General features: G+C 42.2%; 1 protein-coding gene and 1 long non-coding RNA gene across 7 annotated transcripts; one reads left to right on the forward strand and one right to left on the reverse strand.

Moving 5' to 3' along the window:
- Positions 1 to 288: 288 nt before the first annotated feature.
- On the reverse strand, positions 289 to 18,159 carry LOC137373921 (uncharacterized). 4 transcript variants are annotated; one of them, XR_010975731.1, is made up of 3 exons: positions 18,096 to 18,159; positions 17,112 to 17,629; positions 289 to 685 (listed from the first exon to the last, which is right to left on the reverse strand). It is a non-coding gene; the product is annotated as an uncharacterized lncRNA (long non-coding RNA). The 4 variants fall into 4 exon arrangements; XR_010975733.1 differs by having other exon boundaries at positions 289 to 725; XR_010975732.1 differs by having other exon boundaries at positions 289 to 730.
- Positions 13,051 to 24,585, forward strand: LOC137373914 (serine/arginine-rich splicing factor 5-like). 3 transcript variants are annotated; one of them, XM_068039509.1, is made up of 8 exons: positions 13,051 to 13,156; positions 14,556 to 14,693; positions 15,034 to 15,104; positions 15,179 to 15,295; positions 15,924 to 15,993; positions 17,778 to 17,851; positions 20,358 to 20,468; positions 20,825 to 24,585. In XM_068039509.1, the coding sequence occupies exons 1-8, from the start codon at positions 13,082 to 13,084 to the stop codon at positions 21,111 to 21,113; spliced, it is 945 nt and encodes a 314-aa protein (XP_067895610.1). In that variant the 5' UTR covers positions 13,051 to 13,081; the 3' UTR covers positions 21,114 to 24,585. The 3 variants fall into 3 exon arrangements, with proteins under 3 accessions (XP_067895610.1, XP_067895609.1, XP_067895611.1); XM_068039508.1 differs by having other exon boundaries at positions 13,067 to 13,180; XM_068039510.1 differs by lacking the exon at positions 13,051 to 13,156 and adding an exon at positions 13,805 to 13,892.
- Positions 24,586 to 24,740: the final 155 nt, after the last annotated feature.

Consider the following 24,740-nt stretch of genomic DNA (forward strand, 5'->3'; position numbering starts at 1 on the left):
AGTGATTGGTATAGATTGTAAATAGTTGAGGCCCATGCACTGATCCTTGCAGGACTGCACTAGTTATACCCTTGTGTTACAACCTCTTGTATGGCACCTTATCAAATGCCTTATACTGTTAGGACCAAGGCGGGAGGAGTGCACTGATTATTCTAGTTCAATTTCTCCACAGGTCACAACATATATTTAAATTTTCCCACTTACCGATATGGTTAATCATATACTCTATTTTTCCCAGAATAAAACACACTAAACAGGTTTCTTCAATGAACAACAAAATTATCAGTTTATTATAAAACACACACACACACATACACACACGTTAACCGGAAAAATAAAAAGGGATTTTAGTTTAGAGCTCTGTTACAGACAAAAAAAACCCTTGGGCTGAATAAATGCTCATTCTTGAATAATAAAACAGATGAGATATGTCATGTTCCAAAACTGGCATACATTCTGGTCTCCGAGTACACATAGACAGGGGTCACTGGGATCTTTTATAACAGTTCTTTTCAGGTGGCTTTGAGAATTAATTTAGCAGGCTTTTCTTCAAAGACAGGAGATGAGATGAGTTGACACAGTGGACTTCTCAGGGGTTTTTTGAGAGAGGTGCTGGAAAGCTGAGCTGGGTTGTGGTCTTCTCTACTTCCTTGGGAACTCTCTTCTCTCCTTGGAAGTTCTCTTCCTTTTAAAAAGATGGAACAGGCTGGGCTGAGTTGGGGGTTCTGTCCTTCAGTTTTTAAAAAAAAAATTCCAACCGCTGTAAACAGTTCATTCCTAGCTTCAAACCAATTTAAAAGTGATGCTGGAAACAGAAAGTCAACTTCCTGACCTGTCACTTTTCTACAAACACCTTCCCCAGTTACCAGGGTTTCTGTTCTATTTTTAGTCATGCGTCAACCAGTAAATATTGCCAAACAAATCCTTTCAGTGTCTTCTTGATGACCCGCTTGAAAAAAAACTGGTCCAACATTTCTTCAGTTTGACTGTGAATTCCTCAAAAAATATTTTTCAACAAAAAATAGAAACACTTTCATAACAATACATACAATGATACAGCACAGGAGGAGGCCATTTGGTCTATTGTGCCTGTACCTACTCTTTGAAAGAGCGATCAGTTAGTCACATTTCTCTGCCCTGTCTCCGTAGTCCAGCAAATGTTTCATTTTCAAGTATTTATCCAATTCCCTTTTGAAAGTTAATATTGAATATGCTTCAGTAATGTAGCAAAACCTTTACAATTCACCTCTCTCTGCGGTCATTTGTCAGAAGTGTATTTTAAGTCATGATAGCTGAAAGAAATTGAAATTATCACTAGTGCTCTCTCCCAGTTGCTAGCTTGTGCCTTACAACTGTAATAAAGGGACTGTAATTTTTAAATAATGTTCTAAAGAAAATTCAATTGCAGGAAATACACGAGATGGGAATTATTCTATAACTGCTGCACTCTGCCTGTGTCAAATATTTCAATGTGTCTCCCAGCGTGACATTCTTGGAACAACAAAGTGGGTATGTAGCAATGATTGTGATTGTTACAATGGGATAGGAGAAAAAGCTTCAGATAGGAGACAGCAAGAGTCTGAAAATCCAAATATACTACATTTTTAAATATTCTTTCTTGGGATGTGGACATCACAGGCAAGGGCAGCATTTGTTGCCCTGATTGCCCTTGACAACTGAGTGGCTTGCTAGGTCATTTCAGAGGGCAGTTAAGAGTCAAACACATTGCTGTGGGTCTGGAGTCATTTGTAGGTCAGACCAGGTAAAGACAGCAGATTTCCTTCCCGAAGGGCATTAGTGAACCAGATGGGTTTTTACGACAATCGATGATAGTTTCATGGCATCATTACTGAGACTAGCTTTTATTAATTAATTGAATTTAAATTCACTGCCATGGTGGGATTTGAACCTGTATCCCCAGGGCATTAGTCTGGGCCTCTGGATTACGAGTCCAGTGACATTACCACTACATCACTGCCCCACTGGTTCTTCCTTATCTACCCTACAGTGACACTCTCAAAAAACTGATAGATTTGTCAAACATAATTTCCTTTTCATAAATCTGTGTTGACGCTGCCTAATTGTATTGCTGTTTTTCAAATGCCCTGTTACCATGTCCTTAATAGAGTCTAGCATTTTCCTTACTAATGATGTCAGGCTAATTGGCCTGTAGTTTCCTGTTTTCTCTCTCATTCCTTTCTTGGACAGCGGGGTTACATTTGCTGCTTTCCAATTCACTGGGGGACTGTCCTAGAATCTAGGGAGATCTGGAAGATCAAAACCAATGCATCCACTATCTCTGCAGCCATCTCTTTTAAACCCTAGGGTACAGGGCATCAGGTGTAGGGGATTTTGTTGGGTGTTGAGTTCCATTAATTTCTCCAGTACTTTTTTTTACTAGTATTAATTACTTTAAGTTCCTAACTCTCATTAGGTCCCTGGTTCCCCACAATTTCTGGTATGTTCTTTGTGCCTTATATTTTAAAGATAAATATAAAATATCTCTTTCATTTATTTCCTTGTTCCTTGTTATAAGATCTCCTGTCTCTGCCTCTAAGGGATTCACTTTTACTTTTGCTGCTCTCTTCCAATTTACACACTTGAAAAGTTCTTACAATCTGTTCTTCTATTTCTTGCTAATTTACTCTCATTTTATTTTTTCCTCCATCAATTTCTTGGTCATCCTTTGCTGATTTTTAAAACACTCCCAATCCACAGCCTTACTACTCTTTTTGGCAACATTGTAAGTCTCTTCTTTTAATCTAATACTATCCTTAACTTTTTTTATTTGTTTCATGGGATGTGGGCATCGCTGGCAAGGCCAGCATTTATTGCCCATCCCTAATTGCTCTTGAGAAGATGGTGGTGAGCTGTCTTTTTGAACCACTGCAGTACATCTGGTGTGGGTACACCCACAGTGCTGTTAGGGAGGGAGTTCCAGGATTTTGATCCAGTGACAGTGAAAGAACAGCGATATATTTCCAAGTCAGGGAAGTGTGTGATTTGGAGGGGAACTTGCAGTTGGTGGTGTTACCACGCGTCTGCTGCCAGTGTTTATGCCTCCTCCTACCTTACTTCATCTTATATTATCAGCATAAGTTTCTATCCCTTTCTTCCTCATGTACTTATCAAGCTTCCCCTGAAATGATATTTAATTGCCTCAACCACACCATATGGTAGCAAATTCCAGTTTCTCCTGAATTCCTTATTGGATTAATTGGTGACCATTTTATACTTATGGCCCCGAGTTTTGGATTGCCTGAGAAGTGGAAACATCTTTCTTTATGTCTACCCTATCAAACCCCTGCATAATTGTAAAGACCTCTATCAGGTTACGTCTCGGTTTTCTCTTATCTAAAGATAAGTACTCCAGCCTGTTCAGTCTTTCCTGATTATTGTAGCTTCTCAGTTCTGGCATCATACTTGTAAATCTTTTTTTTTGCGCTTTCTCCAGTGTTTCTATATCCTTTTTGTAAAATGGAGATTAGAACTGAGCACAGTTCTCTCAAATGTGTTCGAACCAAGTTTCTAAATAGGTTTCACACAACTTCTTTGCTTTTGAATTCTATTCCTCTAGAAATGAACCCCTGTGCTTCATTTGCACTTTTAATGGCTTTGTCAACTTGCATTGCTACTTCTAATGAGTTAGGTATCTGTACCCCAAGATCCTTTTGCACCTCTACACTATCTCAACTCTTTATTTCCCCAAGGAGGAGGTGGCCTCCTTCTTCCTCCAACCACAATACACCACCTCACACTTATCTAAGTTGAAATTCATTTGCAATTTACATGCCCATTCTGCAATATTCCTGCAATCAAGAACAAGTATATACCAACAATAAAAGTGGACTCAGCACTGCCTCTTGGATACACCACTTCTCCAATCTGAGCAACACCTATTTACCCTCAAACCAATTCAAAATACTGCAGATGGAAGAGTGAACCAAGGTGTTACAGAGGGAATGCCCCCTTCAGAATGCTGAAAGTGAAGGGGAAAAATGTATTTGGTGGTGGCATTATGATGGAGGTTGGCGGGATGAAAAGGGGACCTTCTCATAGTTCTGGGAGGGAGAAAAAGGGGCAAGGACAGAAGTGCAGGAAATGGGATGGATATGGTCAAGGGCCCTGTCAACCAGAGTGAAGCCTCGGCTCAGGATAAAGGAAGACATTTCAAAAGCACCGGTGTAAGAAAGTGACATCAGCGGAATAGATAGAGAAATTGGGACAGCTGAGTCCACTCGCACATCACTCTAAACACCCGATCCCCTTCCCAAGCCACTTTTCATGCAAGCATGGAATGCAACACCTTCCCACTGTCCAGGACCCTTCACACGCCTTTGTGAAACAGCAATTTATTAGTACTTCTTCCAACCTGGTATACTGTATTCACTGCTCACAATGTAGTCTCCTCTACACTGGGGAGGCCAATCGCAGATTGAGCGATCGCTTTGCTCAGCCACGCTGTTCAATAACAAAATTAACTTGCATTTAAATAGTGTCTTCAACACAGCCAGCACAAATGGAGTGGATGAACGGGATGTACTGCGAGTTAGGATACGGGCAGCAGACTTTCAGATGAGCCCACCACATTCCTGAGCCATGGGAATTTTCTACTCCCTACCAGATTTTCCATGCTTTCCTACCCCTCTGCTATTCTGCTGTTGCCATTTATACCTCCTCTGAATTCATCCATTGTTTCTTGTCCCATTACCACCCTTGTTACCTTGCACCATCATTCCTTTTGTCAATTAATCAATTCTGCCCACCATCCTATCTTCTCCCCACCACGGCTCTGTAGTTGCTTAAAAACTGTTAATCTCTAACATTGTCCAGTTCTGATGACAGGTCATTGACCTTAAACATTAACTTTGTTTCTCTCTCCAGCTCAGTGCTTTCCAGCATGTTTTGCTTTTATTGCCTAATTACCATATCTACCTTTTCCTCTGCTTGTCAACCAATTTTTTAATCCATGCTGCTACATTTCTTTCAAAACTTTTTAAAGAAAAAGAGAAAACTTTCTTTTTTAAAACCTTTTAGCAGACGTCAAGGTTTTCCCTCTTCCCTGCCCTCAGCTTTCCCCCCTTCTCCCCTCGCCTTTCCTTCTTTACCTGCCCAAGGGTGACCTCCTGGTTCTCATAACTTTCGCACAACATGTTCTGGCACAAATCCACAAGCGAAGATACTGAACTATGGGGGACCCAACCCTTACGAGGTAAATGCAATACATTTATAGATGTCATGTGATCAACCCTCCAGCAATGCATCCAATCAAAGTTGGAAAAGAGATCTATTCCAGGCAGGTTTGTCGTGGCAGAAACCTTGTGCCTTGAAACTCATGGCTACAATTACTAGCAAACAAATGCTTAACACATTTCTTTGCTTTATTGATAGCATTAACCAATTTATTTTATGCAGCAAAATACCTCTATGTATTAAAAAAATCAGACAAAACAATTTCATATGAATGTAGTAAACATTCATTTGCAATGACTCAAAAAGCCCAACTTCAAGCCACGAAAGATAATTTGCCACACAGTTGAATTCTTCAATGAGATGACAGCATGTTTGAAAGCTGGGTGAAATAAAAGAAGCTTTCCTCCTCGTGTAACTCCTGATAACTTTGCAGGAGGAGAAGCAGGATATGCTTCTGCTTCCATCTTAACATTCGGCAAAGGCCAGGAGGCCCCAAAGGAGTGCTTTCTATGCAGGAGTCTCCCCTTGTACCATTGGTGTAAGAGATTGTTGCATGGAGCAGTTCCATCAAAATGATTTTTATGCCATATCATGGACTCCCAGGCTGCCTGTAACTTTTGCAACCTGGATAAGTCTCTGCATCATATTCACTCAGAGGATGAGAAGATGCAGCCAATTTCTTTATTTGAAAGGGGTGCTGCTAAACTCCTGGCGCCACTTCAGTTCCATGCTCATGATCTTGGGCCACCTGGTGTGGTGAGAGAGGGTGGCGGGCAGGTCGGAGGACCCCCTTGTGGGTCTGCTGCTGGAACTTGCCAAAGTGGTCATCCATAGGCCCAGGTCGTCCCCATGGGGAAGGTCGCTATGGCTGCATACCTCTCTTCCACGGTGGTTTAGGCCCGGGTGGCCCTGGAGAAGGAGCATGTGGCATCTGTCACTATGTTTGAGACCTTGTGCAGCTAGTGGGTGCTATAGGAACTTTTGTTTGATTCATTCATTGGATGTGGATGTTGCTGGCAAGGTCAGTATCCTTAATTGCCCTTGAGAAGGTGGTGATGAGCAGCCTTCTTGAACCACAGCAGTCCATATGGTGTAGGTACACTCACAGTGTTGATAGAGAGGGAGTTCCAGGAATGATCATGAAATGGCAATATATTTCCTAGTCAGGATGGTGCAGGACTTGGAGGGTAACTTGCAGGTGGTAGTGTTCCCATGCATCTGCCGCCCTTGTTCCTCCAGGTGCAAGAGGTTGTGGATTTGGAAGGTGCCTTGGTGAGTTGCTGCAGTGCATCTTGTAGATGGTACACACTGCTGCACATTGTGATGGTGTTGGAGGGAATGAATGTTTAAGGTTGTGGATGGGGTGCCAATCAAGTGGGCTGCAGTGTCCTGGATGGTGTTGAGCTTCTTGAGTGTTGTTGCTTCTGCATTCATCATCCAGGAAAAGAGGAGAGTATTCCATAACATGCTTGACTTGTGCCTCGTAGATGGTGGACAGACTTTGGGGAGTCAGGAGGTGGGTTACTCATCGCAGAATTTCCAGCCTCTGACCTGCTGTTGTATTTATGTGGCTGCGCCAGTTAAATTTCTGGTCAATGGTGACTCCCCGGATGTTGATGATGGGGGATTCAGCGATAGTAATGCCATTGAATGTCAAATGGAAGTGGTTAGATTCTCATTGCCTGGAACTTGTGTGGTGTGAATGTTACTTACCATTTATCAGCCCAAGCCTGAATGTAGTCTATGTCTTGCTCCTTGCAGACACAGACTGCTTCACCATCTGAGGAGTTGCAAATGGAACGGAACACTGTGTAATCATCAGCGAACATCCCCACTTCTGATTTTATGTTGGAGAGAAGATTATTAATGAAGCAGTTGACAATAGTTGGGCCTAGGACACTACCCTGAGGAACTCCTGCAGTGATGTCCTGGGACTGAAATATTTGGCCTCCAACAACCACAACCATCTTCCTTTGTGCTAGATATGACACCAAACAGTGGAGAGTTTCCCCTCTGCTTCCCATTGACTTCAATTTTGCTCGGGCTCCTTGATGCCACGCTAGGTCAAATGCTGCCTTGATGTCAAGAACAGTCACTCTCACCTCACCTCTGGAATTCAGCTCTTTTGCCCATGTTTGCACCAAGGCTGCAATGAGGTCTGGAGCTGAGTGGCCCTGGTGGAACCCTAACTGAGCATTGGTGAGCAGGTTATTGTTGAGTAAGTGCCGCTTGATAGTACTGTCAATGACACCTTCCATCACTTTGCTGATGATTGAGAGTAGACTGATGGGGCGGTAATTGTCTGGATTGGATTTGTCCTGCTTTCTTGTAGACAGGACATACCTGGGCAATTTTCCACATTGTCGGGTAGATGCCAGTGTTGTAGCTGTACTGCAACAGTTTGGCTAGAGGTGCAACTAGTTCTGGAGCACAAGTCATCAGCACTACAACCGGGATGTTGTCAGGACCCATTGCCTTTGCTGTATCCAGTACCTTCAGCCATTTCTTGATATCACATAGAATGAATCAAATTAACTGAAGACTGAATAAAAACAAGAAATGCTGGAAATACTCAGCAGGTCTGGCAGCATCTGTGGAGAGAGAAGCAGAGTTAATGTTTCAGGTCAGTGACCTTTCATCAGAACTGGCAAAGGTTAGAAATGTAATGGGTTTTAAGCAAATAAAGTGGGGGTGGGGCAAGAGATAACAAAAGGGAAGGTTTTGATAGGACAGGGTCACAGAGAATAACTGACATGAAGGTCATGGAGCAAAGGCAAACAGTATGTTAACGGTGTGCTGAAAGACAAAGCATTAGTGCAGAGAGGTTGCTAATTGACAGAAAAATGAACAGCCCTGGCCCAAAGCACAAACATGAAAAAAAACTGTGGGCAGGCACATGGTAAAAAAAATTGAATGATGAAACAAACTAAAATAAAAATAAAAAAATAAAAAATAACTACAAATAAAAAGGGGGTCATGTTCTGAAATTATTGAACTCAATGTTCAGTCCGGCAGGCTTTAGAGCAGGGGGCTGTGTTGAAATGGCAAGCAACCGGAAGCTCGGGGTCATGCTTTCGGACTGAGCGGAGGTGTTCCGCAAAGTGGTCACCCAATCTGCGTTTGGTCTCCCCAATGTAGAGGAGACCACATTGTGAGCAGCAAATACAGTACACTAATTGAAAGAAGTATAAATAAATGGCTGCTTCACCTGAAAGGAGTGTTTAGGGCCTTGGATAGTGAGGAGAGAGGAGGTAAAAGGGCAGGTGTTACACCTCCTGTGATTGCAAGGGAAGGTGCTGTGGGAAGGGGATGAGGTGTTGGGGGTAATGGAGGATGGACCAGGGTGTCACGGAGGGAACGATCCCTTCGGAATGCTGATGGGGAGGGGAGGGGAAGATGCGTTTGGTAATGGCATCGCACTGGATGTGGCAGAAGTGGCGGAGGATGATCCTTTGGATGTGGAGGCTGGTGGGGTGGAAAGTGAGGACAAGGGGAACCCTGTCGTGGTTCTGGGAGGGAGGAGAAGGGGTGAGGATAGAGGTGTGCGAAAAGGAAGACATATCGGAAGCGCTGTCGTGGAAGGTAGCATCATCAGAGCAGATGCATCGGAGATAGAGAAACTGGGAGAATGGAATGGAGTCCTTACAGGAGGCGGGGGGGGGAAGAAGTGTAGTCAAGGTAGCTGTGGGAGTCAGTGGGCTTATAATGAATATTAGTAGACAGCCTATCCCCAGAGATGGAGACAGAGAAGTCGAGGAAGGGAAGTGTTGGAGAGAGACCATGTAAAGGTGAGAGAAGGGTGGAAATTGGAGGCAAAGTTGATGAAGTTTTCCAGTTCGAGGCGGAAGCAGGAAACAGCACCAATAGATTCATCAATGTACCTGATAAAGAGTTGGGGGAGGGGGCCTGAGTAGGACTGGAACAAGGAATGTTCGACATATCCCACAAAAAGACAGGCATAACTGGGACCCATGCGGGTACCATTAGCAACACCTTTTACTTGAAGGAAGTGAGTGGAGTTGAAGGAGAAGTTGTTCAATGTAAGAACAAGTTCAGCCAGGCGGAGGAGGGTGGTGGTGGATGGGGTCTGGTTGGGCCTCTGCTCAAGGAAAAGCGGAAAGCCCTCAAACCGTCCTGGTGGGGGATGGAGGTGTAGAGAGTTTGGACGTCCATAGTGAAGAGGAGGCGGTTGTGACCAGGAAACTGGAAATTGTCAAAATGACGTAGGGCGTCAGAAGAGTCACGGATGTAGGTGGGAAGAGACTGGACCAGGGGAGAAAAGATAGAGTCAAAATAGGAAGAAACAAGTTCAGTGGGGCAGGAACAGGCTGAAACAATGGGTCTGCCAGGACAGTCCTGTTTGTGGATTTTAGGAAGGAGGTAGAAGCGGGCAGTCTTGGGTTGTGGGACTATGAGGTTGGAGGCTGTAGAGGGAAGATATCCAGAGGGGATGAGATCAGTGACAATTCTGTGGACAGTAGCTTGATGTTCGGTGGTGGGGTCATGGTCCGGGGGAAGTAGGAAGAAGTGTCTGAGAGTTGGCGCAAGGTAGAGGTCGGTAGCTGAAAACTGACATCTGTTTTGAGTCTATCCTATTTAGCACCGTGGTAGTGCTACACAACACGATGGAAAGTGTCTTCAGTGTGAAGATGGGACTTTGCCTCCACAAGGATTGTGTAGTGGTCACTCCTATCAATACTGTTATTGATATATGCATCTGCAACTAGTAAATTGGTTTATAAAGCGGTTAATAAAGCATATTAGTATAAAGTATATCAATAATTTAGATGAGAGAACTAAATGTAATATCTCCAGTTGACACAAAACTGGGTGGGAGGGTGAGTTATGAGGAGGATGCAGAGAGGCTTCAGGGTGATTTGGACAAGTTGAGTGAGTGGTCAAATGCATGGCAGATGCAGTATAATGTGGATAAATGTGAGGTTATCCACTTTGGTAGCAAAAACAGGAAGGCAGATTTTTATCTGAACGACAATAAACTGAGAGAGGGGAATATGCAACGAGACCTGGGTGTTCTCGTACACCAGTCGCTGAAGGTAAGCATGCAGGTGCAACAGGCGGTAAAAAGGGCAAATGGTATGTTGGTCTTCATAGCGAGAGGATTCGAGTACAAGAGCAGGGATGTCTTGCTGCAGTTATACAGGGCCTTGATGAGGCCACACCTGGAATATTGTGTGCAGTTTTGGTCTCCTTATCTGAGGAAGGATGTTCTTGCTATAGAGGGAGTGCAGCGAAGGTTTACCAGACTGATTCCTGGGATGGTGGGGCTGATATATGAGGAGAGATTGATTCGGTTAGGATTATATTTGCTGGAGTTCAGAAGGGTGAGGGGGGATCTCATAGAAACCTATAAAATTCTAACAGGACTTGACAGGGTAAATGCAGGAAAGATGTTCCCGATGGTGGGGAAGTCCAGAACCAGGGGTCATAGTCTAAGGATACGGGGTAAACCTTTCAGGACTGAGAGGAGAGGTTTCTTCACCCAGAGTGGTGAACCTGTGGAATTCGCTACCACAGAAAGCAATTGAGACCAAAACATTGTAAGTTTTCAAGAAGGAGTTAGATATAGTTTTGGGGGCAAAAGGGATCAAAGGATATGGGGGAAAGCGGGAACAGGTTACTGAGTTGGATGATCAGCCATGATCATAATGAATGGCAGGGCAGGCTCGAGGGGCCGAATGGCCTACTCCTCCTATTTTCTATGTTTCTATGTTTCTGTATGGGATCTTGGGCTTTATAAATAGGGGCATAGAGTACAAAAGCAAGGAAATTATGATAAACCTGTAGAAAACACTGGTTTGGCCAGTGTTGTGTCCAGTTCTGGGTACCACATTTTAGGAAGGGTGTGAAGGCATTAGAGTGAGTGCAGAAATGATTTATGGGAATGGTTTCAGGGATGAGGTTCTCTCACCACCTGCTGCAGACCCAGTCTGTCAGATATGTCCTTCAGGACTCAACTAGCTTGGTCACTAGTGGTACTACTGAGACACTCTTGATGATGGACACTGAGGTTTCCCCTCCCAGAATACAGTCAGTGCTCTTGCTACCTTCAGTGCTATTCTCACGATGTTCAACATGGAGGAGCACTGATTCCTTAGCTGAGGGAGGGTGATAGGTGGTTATCACAGAATCGTTACAGTGCAGAAAGAGGCCATTCAGCCCATCATGTCTGCACTGGCTGTCTGAAAGAGAAACTCCCGCAGTTCCATTCCCCTGCCTTCTCTCCATAACCCTGCACATTCTTCCTGTTCACATAACTGTCTAATTCCCTTTTGAATACTTCAATTGAACCTGCCTCCACCACGTTGCCAGGCAGCGCATTCCAGACATTAACCACTCGCTGCATGAAAAAGTTTTTCCTCATGTTACTTTTGCTTCTCTTAAATACTTTAAATCTGTGCCCTCTCATTATCGATCCTTTCACGAGTGGGAACAGTGTCTCTCTATCTACTCTGTCCAAACCCTCATGATTTTGAATACCTCTATCATATCACCTCTCAGCCTTCTCTTCTCCAAGGAAAACAGTCCTAACTTCTCCAATATAATAAAAGCAAAATACTGCGGATGCTGGAAATCTGAAATAAAAACAAGAAATGCTGGAATCACTCAGCAGGTCTGGCAGCATCTGTGGAAAGAGAAGCAGAGTTAACGTTTCGGGTCAGTGACCCTTCTTCGGAACTCTCTAACTTCTCCAATCTGTCTTCATAACTGAAATTCCTCATCCCTGGAACCATTCTCGTGAATCTTCACTGCACTCTCTTCAATACCCTCACGTCTTTCTTCAAGTGCAGTGCCCAGAATTGGGCGCAATGCTCCAGCTGAGGACGAACTAGTGTCTTATACAAGTTCAACATAACTTCCTTTCTCTTGTAATCTCTGCCCCTATTAATAAAGCCCAGGATACTGTATGCTTTATTAACCACTCTCTCAACCTGTCCTGCCACCTTCAATGATCTATGCACATATACACCTATGTCCCTTTGCTCCTGTACCCCCTTTAGAATTGTACCCTTTATTCTATAGTCTCTCCATGTTCTTCCAACCAAAATGAATCACTTCACATTTCTCTGCATTGAACTTCATCTGCCACCTGTCGGCCCATACCACTAACTTGTCTATGTCCTTTTGAAGTTCTACACTATCCTCCTCACAGTTCACAATGCTTCCACGTTTCATATCATCTGCAAATCAGCAGGAGTTTCCTTGCCCATTTTTGACCTGATGCTATGAGACTTCATGGGGTCTTGAGTCAATGCTGAACACTCTCAGGGCAACTCCCTCTTGACTGTATAACACTGTGCTGCCAGCTCTAGTGGGTCTGTGCTGATGGTGTCTGGGATATTGGCTGTAAGATATGATTTGGTGAGTATGACAATGTCAGGCTGTTGCTAGACTAATCTGTGGGACAGTTTCCCAATTTTGGCACAAGTCCCCAGATGCTAGTGAGAAGGACTTTGCAGGGTTGACTGGGCAGGGTGTGCCTTTGTCATTTCCAGCCCCTAGGTCGATGGTAGGTGGTCTATCCTGTCTTATTCTGTAACGGTCTGATACAACTGAGTGCTTGCGAGGCCATTTCAGAGTGCAGTTAAAAATCAACCACATTGCTGTGGGTCTGGAATCACATATATGCAGAACAGGCAAGAACAGCAGATTAACTTCCCTGAGGGGCATAAATGGAGGGCATAGTGGACATGCGTGGCAATAAATATTTTACTGGACAAGTCTATGATAGTTTTGTTAATGATTTACATTTATAACACATGTGACCCACTGGAAAGGTGCCACGTTTGTTGGGTGGTTATTGCGTGAGGACGACACTGGGGCGCAGAAGTGACGCAAAACGAAGACACGAGGCGCGGAAGTGACGTGGATGATCGACGGGCGGACTCCATTTTGTGATGGTTTTTATTTTAACTGCGTCATTGAAGTGGAGGTCTCGGTGTTGGTGAGTAATGTTCAGGCGGAGAAGGTAAAAGTGTCCGCTGTTTGTCGCCGCCTTTTTTCGGTGGAATGGAAAGCTTTGGGGGGAAATGTTGTGCGGGAGCTGGAGGTTTTATTTGGTGCTAAGGCGGTAGTTGGGAAATTTCGGATCGAAAGCTCCGTGGCGGCGGGTTTTTTTTTTCCACGCGCGCTGCACAACAACTTGGCGGGTTTGAAAATCAAGCTCCGGTGTGGAGTTAGGCTTTAGGAGTTAGGTGCTGAAAGTATCAGTGAATACGCTCGAGGAGGTCGCGGGCCGCCGGGGACTCCTTAGTTCTCTCCTTGGCTCTGGGTGGGCTGTTGGTGCCTATGGACGGGAGGCCGAGTCTGTCTTCTCTCCGGCCTTGTAACTCCTTGATTTCCAACACCCTTGCCCGACCCCCTTCGCAGTGTAATGCTGGCCTGAAATATGTATAGTCATCCTGACTGCGCATTGTCAAAGCCCAGTCTTCCTCTGTTCTCTGGCCTTTGCTGTCGCCCCACCCTCTCATTTCCCGTTTAAAATTTCCTGCACGTTAGTCTATTGCAGGTTGAGCTAATCTCTCTTTGCTCCCCTACCGTCCGCCGCGCCCCCCCCCCCTCCCCCCTCCAAAAGGATCTAGGACCGTATGCCTTTGTATATCTGAAATAAAAGGTGAAAATGTTGGAAATACTCAGGTCAGGCAGCATCTGTGAAGCGAGAATTAAAATTAATGTTTCAGGTATATGATTTTTTTTATCGGATCTTGGTTATTTGCTGCTAAACCTGGGTATTCTCATATTTTCAACTTGTATTGCAGATTTCCAGCATCTGCAGTTTTTTGCTTTGTAGCATTTGTTTATCTGTAAAGTGTAAATTGGCCTCTGATCAGTGGGTTAAAATGGTGGCAGCTCTGAGGCTCTACATCTGATAAATATGTCTGTCACTTTTTGTTCTCTACTGTTTAAAGTTTTATGATAGTTATACTACCTGCTCATGACCTGCCCTGTGGAGGTGGAGGAGTTTTGTACGTAAGACTAGTCTGGTTAAGAGTGTAATAAATTAAAAGCAAAATACTGTGGATGCTGGAAATCTGAAATAAAAACAAAGTTCTGTAAATATACAATGGGTCTGGCAGCATCTGTGGGGAGAGTTTACATTTCGGGTCTGTGACCTTGTTCTGTATTGCCAAAGAGCATGGCAAAGTTTCCGCATCTTGACAGCATTAACTCTTCACTGGGCATTGTTCTCTAAGTGCTTTTAAGTACTTTGCCAAATGACCATGTTCATAATACTCATAGTTGAGCAGTATCTGCCTAAGCTTGAATAATTGATGGATAAATGAAATTTCAGCTGGAGGCTCAGCAAAAGGGTTTGAAGAGTTTGTTTTATGTCTTTTTAACAGTGTTCATTGTTCAGAATGAGTTCTCGAGTGTTTATCGGTAGACTGAGCCCTCATGCTACAGAGAAAAATGTGGAAAAGTTTTTCAAAGGATATGGACGAATTAAGGAAATTGATTTGAAGAATGGCTTTGGATTTGTGGTAAGTTTTTTTTTCTCTTTCCTTCCCCCCCCCCCCCCCAACAGGTCTAGTTACTATTGCTATAGCTGTAGAGTAAAATTACAAGGTTACTACTTGATTATTCTTATCACTTGTCATTGGTTTAGATTCAACCAGTCTTTGGAAAGTTTGCATCATGCCTTGTGCAAGAATATCAGATTTTCTCAGCTGAAATTGGAGCAGTAACATTGTATTTAGAGCATAGGAAAAGGCTGTTCAACCCATACTGGTGTTTGTCCTACAGGAAGTGTCTTGACTGACTAATTAACATTATTAGTTGAGGACATTTAGCCTTTTAATGAACAAATACAATTCTTTTTAGGAGTTTGAAGATTACAGAGATGCAGATGATGCAGTGTATGAGATGGATGGAAAAGAGCTATGCAATGAAAGGTATACAGAAATAATTCATTTATGGTCAATGTATATGGTGTGTGTTATGGATATTAATGGTTTAACATCTTCAGAGTTACAGTTGAACATGCCAGAGCACGCCCTAGAGGAGGACGTGGAGGGGGGCGATTTCAAGGTCGCTTTAACCAACGTTGGTCTCGTGGTGGTAATGGAGGAGGAGGAGGAGGAAGGTGAGCCCAGTGTTTTTTTGCAGTAGCTTGAAATAACTTGAGAACGGCTACATAGTCTTTCAGGACTGATACAATTGGATTATACATTAATATTGTCGTGTGTTTGAATAATACTTGTCCCATCTTGTACACCTGAGATTCATAATTGCTTGACCCAGGGTGTAATCAAATAAATACCTTTTTTTCAAGTACACAATGCAGCTGGAAAATGTTTTGGGGTATTCTGTCTAAAGTCAGGTTTTCATCCCTCAACCCTTGCTTCCCAGTACCCTAAGTGGCCATTCCTGAGTTGTGCTTTGAGGTTCAGCTGCAAGAGCCACCACAGACAGCCAAGCCTGATATATTAACATTAGATGGCAGTGAATAGAAATGGGAGGTCTGGTTGATGTTTCTCTCCTGGGGTTGTGTAGTTATCACTGTTCAGGTTAGTTCAAATCATGGGATCTTGTGTTCATGGCTCAGCACACAGTTCATCATTGAACCCCTGACAGAGCCTCTAAGTCTGTACTGAGGAACAGTATCAATTGACTTTTTTTTTGGGAAGTTACTTTCTGTTAATTGTCTCCAGACTCAAATGCGCCTGCAGTCTATATTGATGACTTAGAGATCTCCATTTATTGTCTTACAGAAATGGGCCTCCCGTTCGTACAGAAAACAGAGTGATTGTTGAGAATTTGTCTTCCAGAGTGAGCTGGCAGGTATGTTGTATATATCATTGAATTGTATTTTTGTGGTGTAAACAGCTGACAAATTGTATGAAATGAAATTGGTACTTCCTTTTGAATTAAATATGAATAGGGCTTTCAAGATTAGTCAAGATTCTATTTACAGTGAAGGGCACATTAGTGGTTATATTTGTCTTCCTGGCTTAATTAAGAGCTCAGCAAAAGCTAATAAGTTGAGAAATTGTTGAGTGAAAGTAATTGTCATGTAGCTATAAATAACTTGGACAGACTGAAATTTGTTAATCAACAAGCTGCTGCTAAATTGACATTGGAGATGGAAAAGTTGCTGTATTTGCTTTCCTGAAAAGCAGTTAATTGGCTAGCTGAATTCTTCCACAGAATTGTAAACAAGCCTGTGGACAGTGACATTTATAAATACATTAAGTTGCATAATACCAGATCTGCATGATCTTTCAAACTGTTCATAATGTGAAATTAAATGGGGATCATTGTTCCCTTTACTGTAAAATGGCTTGGTCAAGTATAACTTCTTGTCCTTCAGTAGTTGTAATTCCTTGTTTGAGCTGTTGAAAGCGCTGTATTAAGTATTTTCTTGCGCATAGTATATTTTTTCAGTTTTGGAAGATGAAAAAAACTACTTTTGTAAGGTCTCACTTTTGACCTGAATTGTTTTTTTGCTCAGAACTCCAGCCCTATTACTTTCAAACATGATTTGCTGAGTGTCTCTGGTGATGCTAATCCTGTTGGCCTCATTGATGGAAGAGGTGGAACAGGAATATTTGAAGTGAGTTGTGGGTGTGTGCCCATAATTACTCACAAGGGTAGTTCCTTCTCTCAGCTGACTGGGGAGGGGGAGTAGGCAACCTGCCCACAATGAAGGAAGGCACTGGACATTTTGCTATCAGTATTAGTGGGGATGCTGATTTGCATTCCTGCCCTCTGTGCAGCTAAATGGTGTGTGGCACTGAGGAGATTGTGAACTGTTTATTTTGCAGCACTATTAGTCCGTTTCAGTTTTCTGGAAGTAGTTAACTTGTTTGTTAACCTTGAAAGCCTTAAGTATGACATTTGTTTGGTTTTTATGCTTAAATGTTCACAAAGTTTAACCAAATATTAAAACCTTTATTTACCAGCCTCTCGTTATGTCGTTGGCCTTGTGACGAGGAGTGCCGTTGGTTTTCCTAATCGCTCTGGCTTGGTCTCTTGGGCCTAGTTGAAATGCCAGTCCGCTCCTACGTTTGTCATTTGGTGATCTAGATCTGTGTGTGGTGGTCTGACCTACATGGTGGGCACTTGGTTAATGCCAGTGTTCCATGCTGCACCCCGAAAATGGTGTCTTCCTAAAGTCAAGAGTTCTGGGCGCCCACTCTAAAATGAGGTCCTTGGTTGAAAGAAATGGGAGAAATTCGCTAGTAGGGTTGGTTGGAAGCTCGATTGGCGTGAGGTGAGGAGTCCCTGGTCACGGCGCAAGAGTAGCAATGTTTGTTCCCATGGCAACGTCAGCGTCTGCCTTTTAAGGTAGGGTGATGTCCGGGAAGGCTCGCATCGAATGATAGCGTCGGTCAAGTGGGTGGTGAAGAGCACCATCTGGTTTCCAGTCGTGGTGGTACCTCTGCGAGTGCTTGTTGCATTTGGCTGGGTGAATAGCCTAGGGAATTGTACAGGAAGGTAATACGAATTTTGATACAATTAGAATTGTTTTTTTAACATTTTTCCAATAATCTTGTATATTGGAAAATAACAGAATATGCATCTTAATGTACTCCTTTTTACCCAATTGATCTGATCTTGCTTAGGACCTGAAAGATTTTATGAGACAAGCTGGGGAAGTAACCTTTGCAGATGCGCACAGACACAAACTCAATGAAGGGTAAGTTACAGGAATGAGTTGGTATTTTAACAGCTTGATACTGCTGGTTTGAATGGAAACCATCTGAATTTTGGCATCTTCACCAAGGAAAATGTACAGTAAACATTTTGCTTTAGTTGTGTACATTTTAGACAGGTTTCGCAGACAAGACAAAAAAGCAACAGATCTTTCAGGAGAATTCATTCAGCGTTAATAATCTAATGCCAGATTTGTTACAACTTAACTGGTTGCAATCATTTTTTACCTCCCATATGAGCCAAGGGCACAGTTGATGATGTCTTCTCACTTGCTTCGGTGTGATTCCTTCTCTGCTGTGCGCCAGAGCCTTTCAAACCCTTCCTTTTATCCTTTCTTGTGTTCTCTAAGTCCATGCGACATTACCATATAAGGTATGGACACAACAGCCCAGGCCACATAGCTCACAGATACCTGTCTCATTCTGCTCGAGCAAGCTGACTTAGTCTTTTGGAATGTTGCCAACACTTTCCTTATATGGTCTCTTGCACAGATAACTTGATCAGCTTAAACTGTTCTTTGGTAACCGTTACAATTAGAAGCTTAACAGGGTTTCAACATACTTTGTCAACTGTAAACCAAGGTACTCTACCCTGCCCTAAGTTCATATTACAAAGACATGTTAAAAGGGATGGGTGCATAGTGGTTTTGATAGTGTTACGATCAGGTGAGGAGGGGTCGAAGGGTTCCATTCTTATCCCCCTCATTTCTTTTCGAAATGGATATACTTGCCAGTTCAGTGAGTGTTTAACTGTTTAAGCACTGTGATCAAAAGACCCAATCAGACAAGATTTCTTGAGTTTAATGAAAGTTAGCTTTATTTTACTTAAACTGATCTAAAATATATGCTCCAACTTTTACTCATGCACAAAGTTCTCACACGTAAACAGGTTAGTCCAAAGAAATGAGATATAGTGTGTGGAGGTTGGTGACTCAGCTGGCTTCAGGCTGAATTCAGTGGACGCATGAATTTCCTTTGGTGCTGAGGCTTCTGGTTTGAAGATGTGGATGGCTGATTCGGTGGTTTGCAGATGGCAGTGCGGCTGCTTTCCTTCCAAGGGTCTCTGTCTGCAGCAGTGATCTGCCTCGGTGGTCACAGTTAGCAGACCGGCTTCACAGTTTGCAAGGTGGATTGCGGGGGAGAGATGAAGGTGGGACCCCACTTGGGTCATCTTGGTGTCTAATTCTTGTCTGGTTGCTGCAGAGAAAACACCGGTTGAACCACAGATGGTGGGCCAGTTACATGACTGTCACCCAGTGATTCAAGCGTGGTAGTTAACCGTGTGAATTCCCTCTTTCAACTTAGTCCATGTCTGGGAATTCCCTTCTCACAACCCTGGTCCCATTTTTCAAATGAGTAGGTTTGAGTGGTTCGTCTCCACCTGTTTAATATTCAGGTGATTGCTTTGCTAATGGGAATAGGATAGATAGTTCACTCAGATTCCCCAGGGTCATTGGTCTTGCTCGGTCTGTGCAGACAATTCATCTCCATCTCAATGCATTGGAATGTGGAGTACAGTGATGCAAATTAGGATGGCCATCTTTAGCTGCTAGTGTAGTTAACTTATCTGTTTTTTTAAATTCAGGTTTCGAGGTAGTGGATTAAAATCATTTGAAGTCACTTTTGTGACGGTTGCTATAAAAAAAAAAATAAAAAAAAATTTGCAATAATAGAATTAAAGGCTGATTGCAATTGGATGTGATACTCAAATAATACAATTGGCAGAGATGTAAAAAAAAAAAAATTTAGCAAAACCTCAAGCATTCTCTGCAGTTTGAAAAATCAACTTAAGCAAACTTTAGGAAAACTTATTCTTGCTTACCTTTTACCTAGAATCTGCACAAACTGACCATTTGGCTAAAATGTTTTATACAGCCCACCCTCTCTTTTTGAGGTACAGCACTGAAACAGGCCCTTCGGCCGGAGTCTGTGCCGACTAACAACCACCCATTTATATTCCCATCACATCCACACCATTCTCCTAACACCTACTGACACGAGGGACAATTTATAATGGCCAATTTACCTATCAACCTGCAAGTCTTTGGCTGTGGGAGGAAACCGGAGCACTCGGCGGAAACCCACGCAGTCACGGAGAACTTGCAAACTCCGCACAGGCAGTACCCAGAACTGAACCTGGGTCGCTGGAGCTGTGAGGCTGCAGTACTAACCACTGTGCTGCCCTTATTCATTCCTTCCCTTCTCCCTCATGTTCCCCACAAATGTCAGACTTTGTTTCATCTACTTAGTGGCAGCTACATCTTCGCCATTCTGTAAAGACATTGTTCCTAATTTCTCTTGATTTGTTAGTCACTACCTTGGTATTTTAGGTGTTTTCTTTCCACCCCCCCCCCCCCCCCAAATCCTTTGTTCTAGATTCATCTGTAAACAGAAGTGCTACTTCGTAATTTTAAAGATTTCTATCAGGTCACTTTCTTTCAAGAGAAGGGCCTGAGCAGATCGTCATGATTATTTGGTTTTCTTTTATAGGATTGTAGAGTTTGCCTCTTATAGTGACCTGAAGAATGCACTTGACAAGCTCTCTGGCACAGAGCTTAATGGAAGGAGGATCCGACTGATTGAAGAGCGCAAACAGTACAGGTAAATATTACAGGATGCTTCCTAAATATGGAAAGACCGCCCTAGTGTGGTTTAGAATTTTGTGTAATCTTTGGGGTTTATGTAGGGAAATGAAGAACTCAAGTTGACTTCTTTGTGGTACACTGTATAGAGCACCAAGTGAATTTTTTTTTTAAGATGACCATGTCTTGTGAAAGCAGTAGCACTAGTATGTTGGTAATGGCTTTGGGTTGGGTAGTGTCCAATGTAGGTATACTTTCAAGGCAACCCACTTTAATTCATTTCCAAAATTGATAAATCCAGAGCAGCTGGATAACCTATGAAGTTGAGGTAGTATGACATAATATTTCTCCCCACTTATTTTTTTAAATTTTCAGGTCTCGCAGCAGGTCCCGTTCCCGTACTCGCAGTTCTTCCAGATCTCGTAGCCGATCGCGTAGTCGTTCTCGTTCCAGAGGCCGCAAGTCCTACAGTAGGTCAAAGAGTAGGAGTCGCAGTAAATCACGTTCTCGTAGTAGATCGCCTGTTCCTGCTAAAGAGCAGAAAGGCCGCTCCCCTTCACCATCCAAATCACCAGTGTCAGTGGAGCGTGCAAGATCCCGTTCTCGGTCCCGGTCCCGATCGCCTTCCCGATCCCGATCGCCTTCTGTTGAGAGTGCTGACTAAATGTTAATGTCAAAAGTGGACTTTTACCCCCAAAATGAGTGAAAGTTGATGTAAAATATGGTAAGTAGGAAGTGGTGAATTTCTGTCAAAAGGAGTACAGAAAATTGTTTACTTTAATCCACAATATGTGCAGTTATTGGAAGTACTTTTGACTTGATTAAGTTCATTTTTATTCAGAATGATTTACCCACTTTGCTTTTTGTTTTTCACTGATTTCATTAGTTAATCTTAGTTTTTATCTATCTGCAATATTGAATGCAATTTCATGGTTTTTCTTGTACATTGCTTTAAATAAATATTCCACAAAAAGATGTCCTAATGGGTTACATAAACACAAATCTGCATATCATCTGGCATGTGGTGAGTGTTTTCTCATCACGAGGCAAGTTTGACATTTTACTAGCAAATCTTTATTACACCACTAAGTTTTTAAGTTGGGTTAAGGAACAACCATGTCTTGTCATGTTAAATGCACAGTTCTTTTGAATATTTGAAATCCTGCCTTGTTGGTGTTTTCCTATAATTTTAGTATTTAGGTAACACTTTCTTTCCTAACAATTGTCTTTGCTAGAGTAGAGATGGAATTTGAGTAACATGCTGTAATACTTACTGGGTTAAAGAATGAATGTTTATCTTCCCAGATAGTTGTGTTGAAATGTTTATGGTAAAGTTACCAGCGTCTTCACAATTGTACTGTTTTTACAGTGCCCAATTATAGTATCCTCGAGATGCATGCAGAGCTAATGAGAATAAATGTAGTTTGTTTCCTAGATGAGATGGGGGGAGAATTTTTAATGTCCTAATGCTGTGTTTTTTTTTAATCCATTGGTTGTATTGTAAAAGATCAATTTATTTCCATACCGCTCCAGAAGCTAGTTTTGATGATTTCACTTGATTTTTAAATTACCAGAAATCCAAGGTTTGATCCTTTTTGCTGAGCTAAATTTGGTCTTCGCTAAATTTTCTTCTCCAGGAAATAGTGATTCACGCTATGGTGTGGCTCTTGGATGAAAGCATCCTTGGTCAAGTGGCTATTTTTGTTGTGAACTTGGACAGTTTTGGCCTTTCAAAGGGGAGGGGGTGCTGGGAAAGCTTGGCCTCCCAATTCCCTCAGCTGATGTCTAGATAGCAATTGGGAGCTGTTGAGGCTGATCAGGGAAGTATTCAGAATCCCTATTTCACTCCATACTGAGTCTTTAAAATTTGGTTGCATCCCTCATGCTTATTTTATAAGAGCTAATGTTGATTTGTCTATAAAAACAATTAAAATGAACACATTGCACAAAATATTGTGCATTTTGCAGATTGATTATAAATTTTGTTCAATACCATCTGCAATAGTGGAATTTTGTAAAGGTTTTTGTATAAGCCTGAAGTGATGTTGCATGTGGTAATAAATTTTCCCTTGCATTCTGGGAAGCAGATGTGTTATCACTTGTAAATTACTCTGAAGCCACACATGTTGCTTGAACTGAACAGGCTGCATTTTTGTAACTGTCAATGCAGCAAAAAATGAACGTGGCATACAAATCAGATTCAACGTGTTATAAATCACTGTCAAGACAATGACCTTAAGCTCATTTGTCATCATAACCAACAAGCCCATAAAGAGAACCTGGAGCAAGCAACAAGAGTTGAGTGAATAGAGATGGTGGTTCTGTATTTTATGTTGCTTCAAAAGTTATAGTGGAACCACCCCAGCAGTGAAATTGATCTTTTGAGTGCTTGATAGGAAGAGATACAGCTATTTTAAATTGGGATAAGGTTTTTCAGAATTTCTCCGCATCCCAAGGGATTGAATGTCTGAGTAAGGGAGCCTTCCACGTGACCTTTGTACAACTACTCAAGAACTGTGTCCTAAGAATGGGTCCTCCACCCTACTACTTTAATCATGGGAGCTGGGCTAGGCAATATGAAACCCATGGTTTGTGAGGGGTGGTGGGGGTATGCACGTCCAGGAAATGTAGAAGACCATTCTTATTGAGGGCATAACATTTCTATCACGCTATTTTCCTTGCTACTTTGCTCTTTGGGATGCAATTCTACAGGTGCTGCTCACCCTCTGGTACTTTGTCCAAGTATTCATTGTTCCAATGTAAGTGAGCCTGTACAGGACCACAGAGGTCTACCCTTACATCGCATTCATGTGCTGGATGTCCAGCATGACATCAGATCTGCCTGATGGTACTTCCTTTGTTCAGTAGATGTGAGCACTTGCTGTTTTTTGTCTATATGTAGTTTCTGCATTATAGTTCTCACTGCAAGCAGCTACGGTTTCAGAAACACCATTGGCACAACAGCCATTGTCAAATTTCCATTTATAATGTAGCACTGACTGGAATTAATCTTACTAGGGTTAACCAACTGCGACTTGGGCACTCTGCTATTATTGCATGTGGAATATAAAGAACACATAGCAGAGATGAGTAACTTGCATTTACTAAATAGTTACCTAAAAACAGACTTGTTGAGTTAATAAGGGACATAACTTTATTTTATCCACTAATAAAAATTTAAAAGTAATAGATCTGAAAGGGAGTTGTTTGAGGTTGTTCACAGGAATTGGTTTAAGAGCTTAAGGAGTTTCCAGTGGAAAAACACCAGACCTGAAGAGGGTTTATGAACTGTAATGGCAATATGTAATTGAGCCATACACAAGGACGACCTTTGGCTCAATTATCTTTGCTCCGTGATCTTTCCTTCGCACGAGGGAGGGGGAAATCAGTTGGGTCCCTGCTTTTGGTCTGTCTTTGACTCCTGCAGATGGTCCCCACACACTGAATCTGGCATCCTGAACAATTAGTCTGCCTGCACATGAAGGTCTGGATTTGCATATGAAGAATCACCACTTATCCATGTTGAAGGGTAATAGTTATGACTTGTTCTAAGTTAACATTTTCAAAAGAGCTGAAAAATCAAAAATAAGTAAAATGCGACATTGCACAAATGATGCAATCATCGAATAAGTACACTGCAATCCAATTGGGTCCATTTGCCAGCTCTGTCTACATTCCTGCAATTTTTGTTTCTTCAGTATTTTTCCAATTCCCTTTAAACGGCTACTATTTAATCTGTAATCACCCTATTGGGTTCAGGTGAAGAAATTAACCTTCGCGGTACTTAAAGATATCTAAAGGAAAGTTAACCTATTTAATTTTCAAGATCGATAGGATATAAATTGCAAATTTTCTCAAAACCACTAGTAGCAGTGAGTGGAAACTTGCATTTATATAGCACCTAGTCATGTCTCAAGTCCCATTGTACAGAAGCCCACATATATAAACTTAAAAATACACTCAAGCAGGACTTCTGTCATTATTGACAAAAATAGGAGAAATAATTTTCTTTCAGTGCAAGGGCTAGAATTGCCTTTTAATCTAGAATTTTTCACATGGCTTATGTTGTAAAATTGTATTTTGCTAAATGTAGTTTTATCATGTTCTAATACCAGAATAAAATTCTTCAGCTGAAATTTGTGTGAATGTTTCTTTACGTGGTGTTTTTTCAAAAAATGCATGGAGGGAAAAAAAAGTAATGTTCCAATTTAGCCATGTAATTGATTTGTGAGAAATTTATATATGGAATTATTTCAGCAACAGGATTATTCAATTAGATCATGAGTGATCT

Source organism: Heterodontus francisci, chromosome 9, assembly GCF_036365525.1.
Source record: "Heterodontus francisci isolate sHetFra1 chromosome 9, sHetFra1.hap1, whole genome shotgun sequence".
Taxonomy (NCBI): Eukaryota; Metazoa; Chordata; class Chondrichthyes; order Heterodontiformes; family Heterodontidae; genus Heterodontus; species Heterodontus francisci.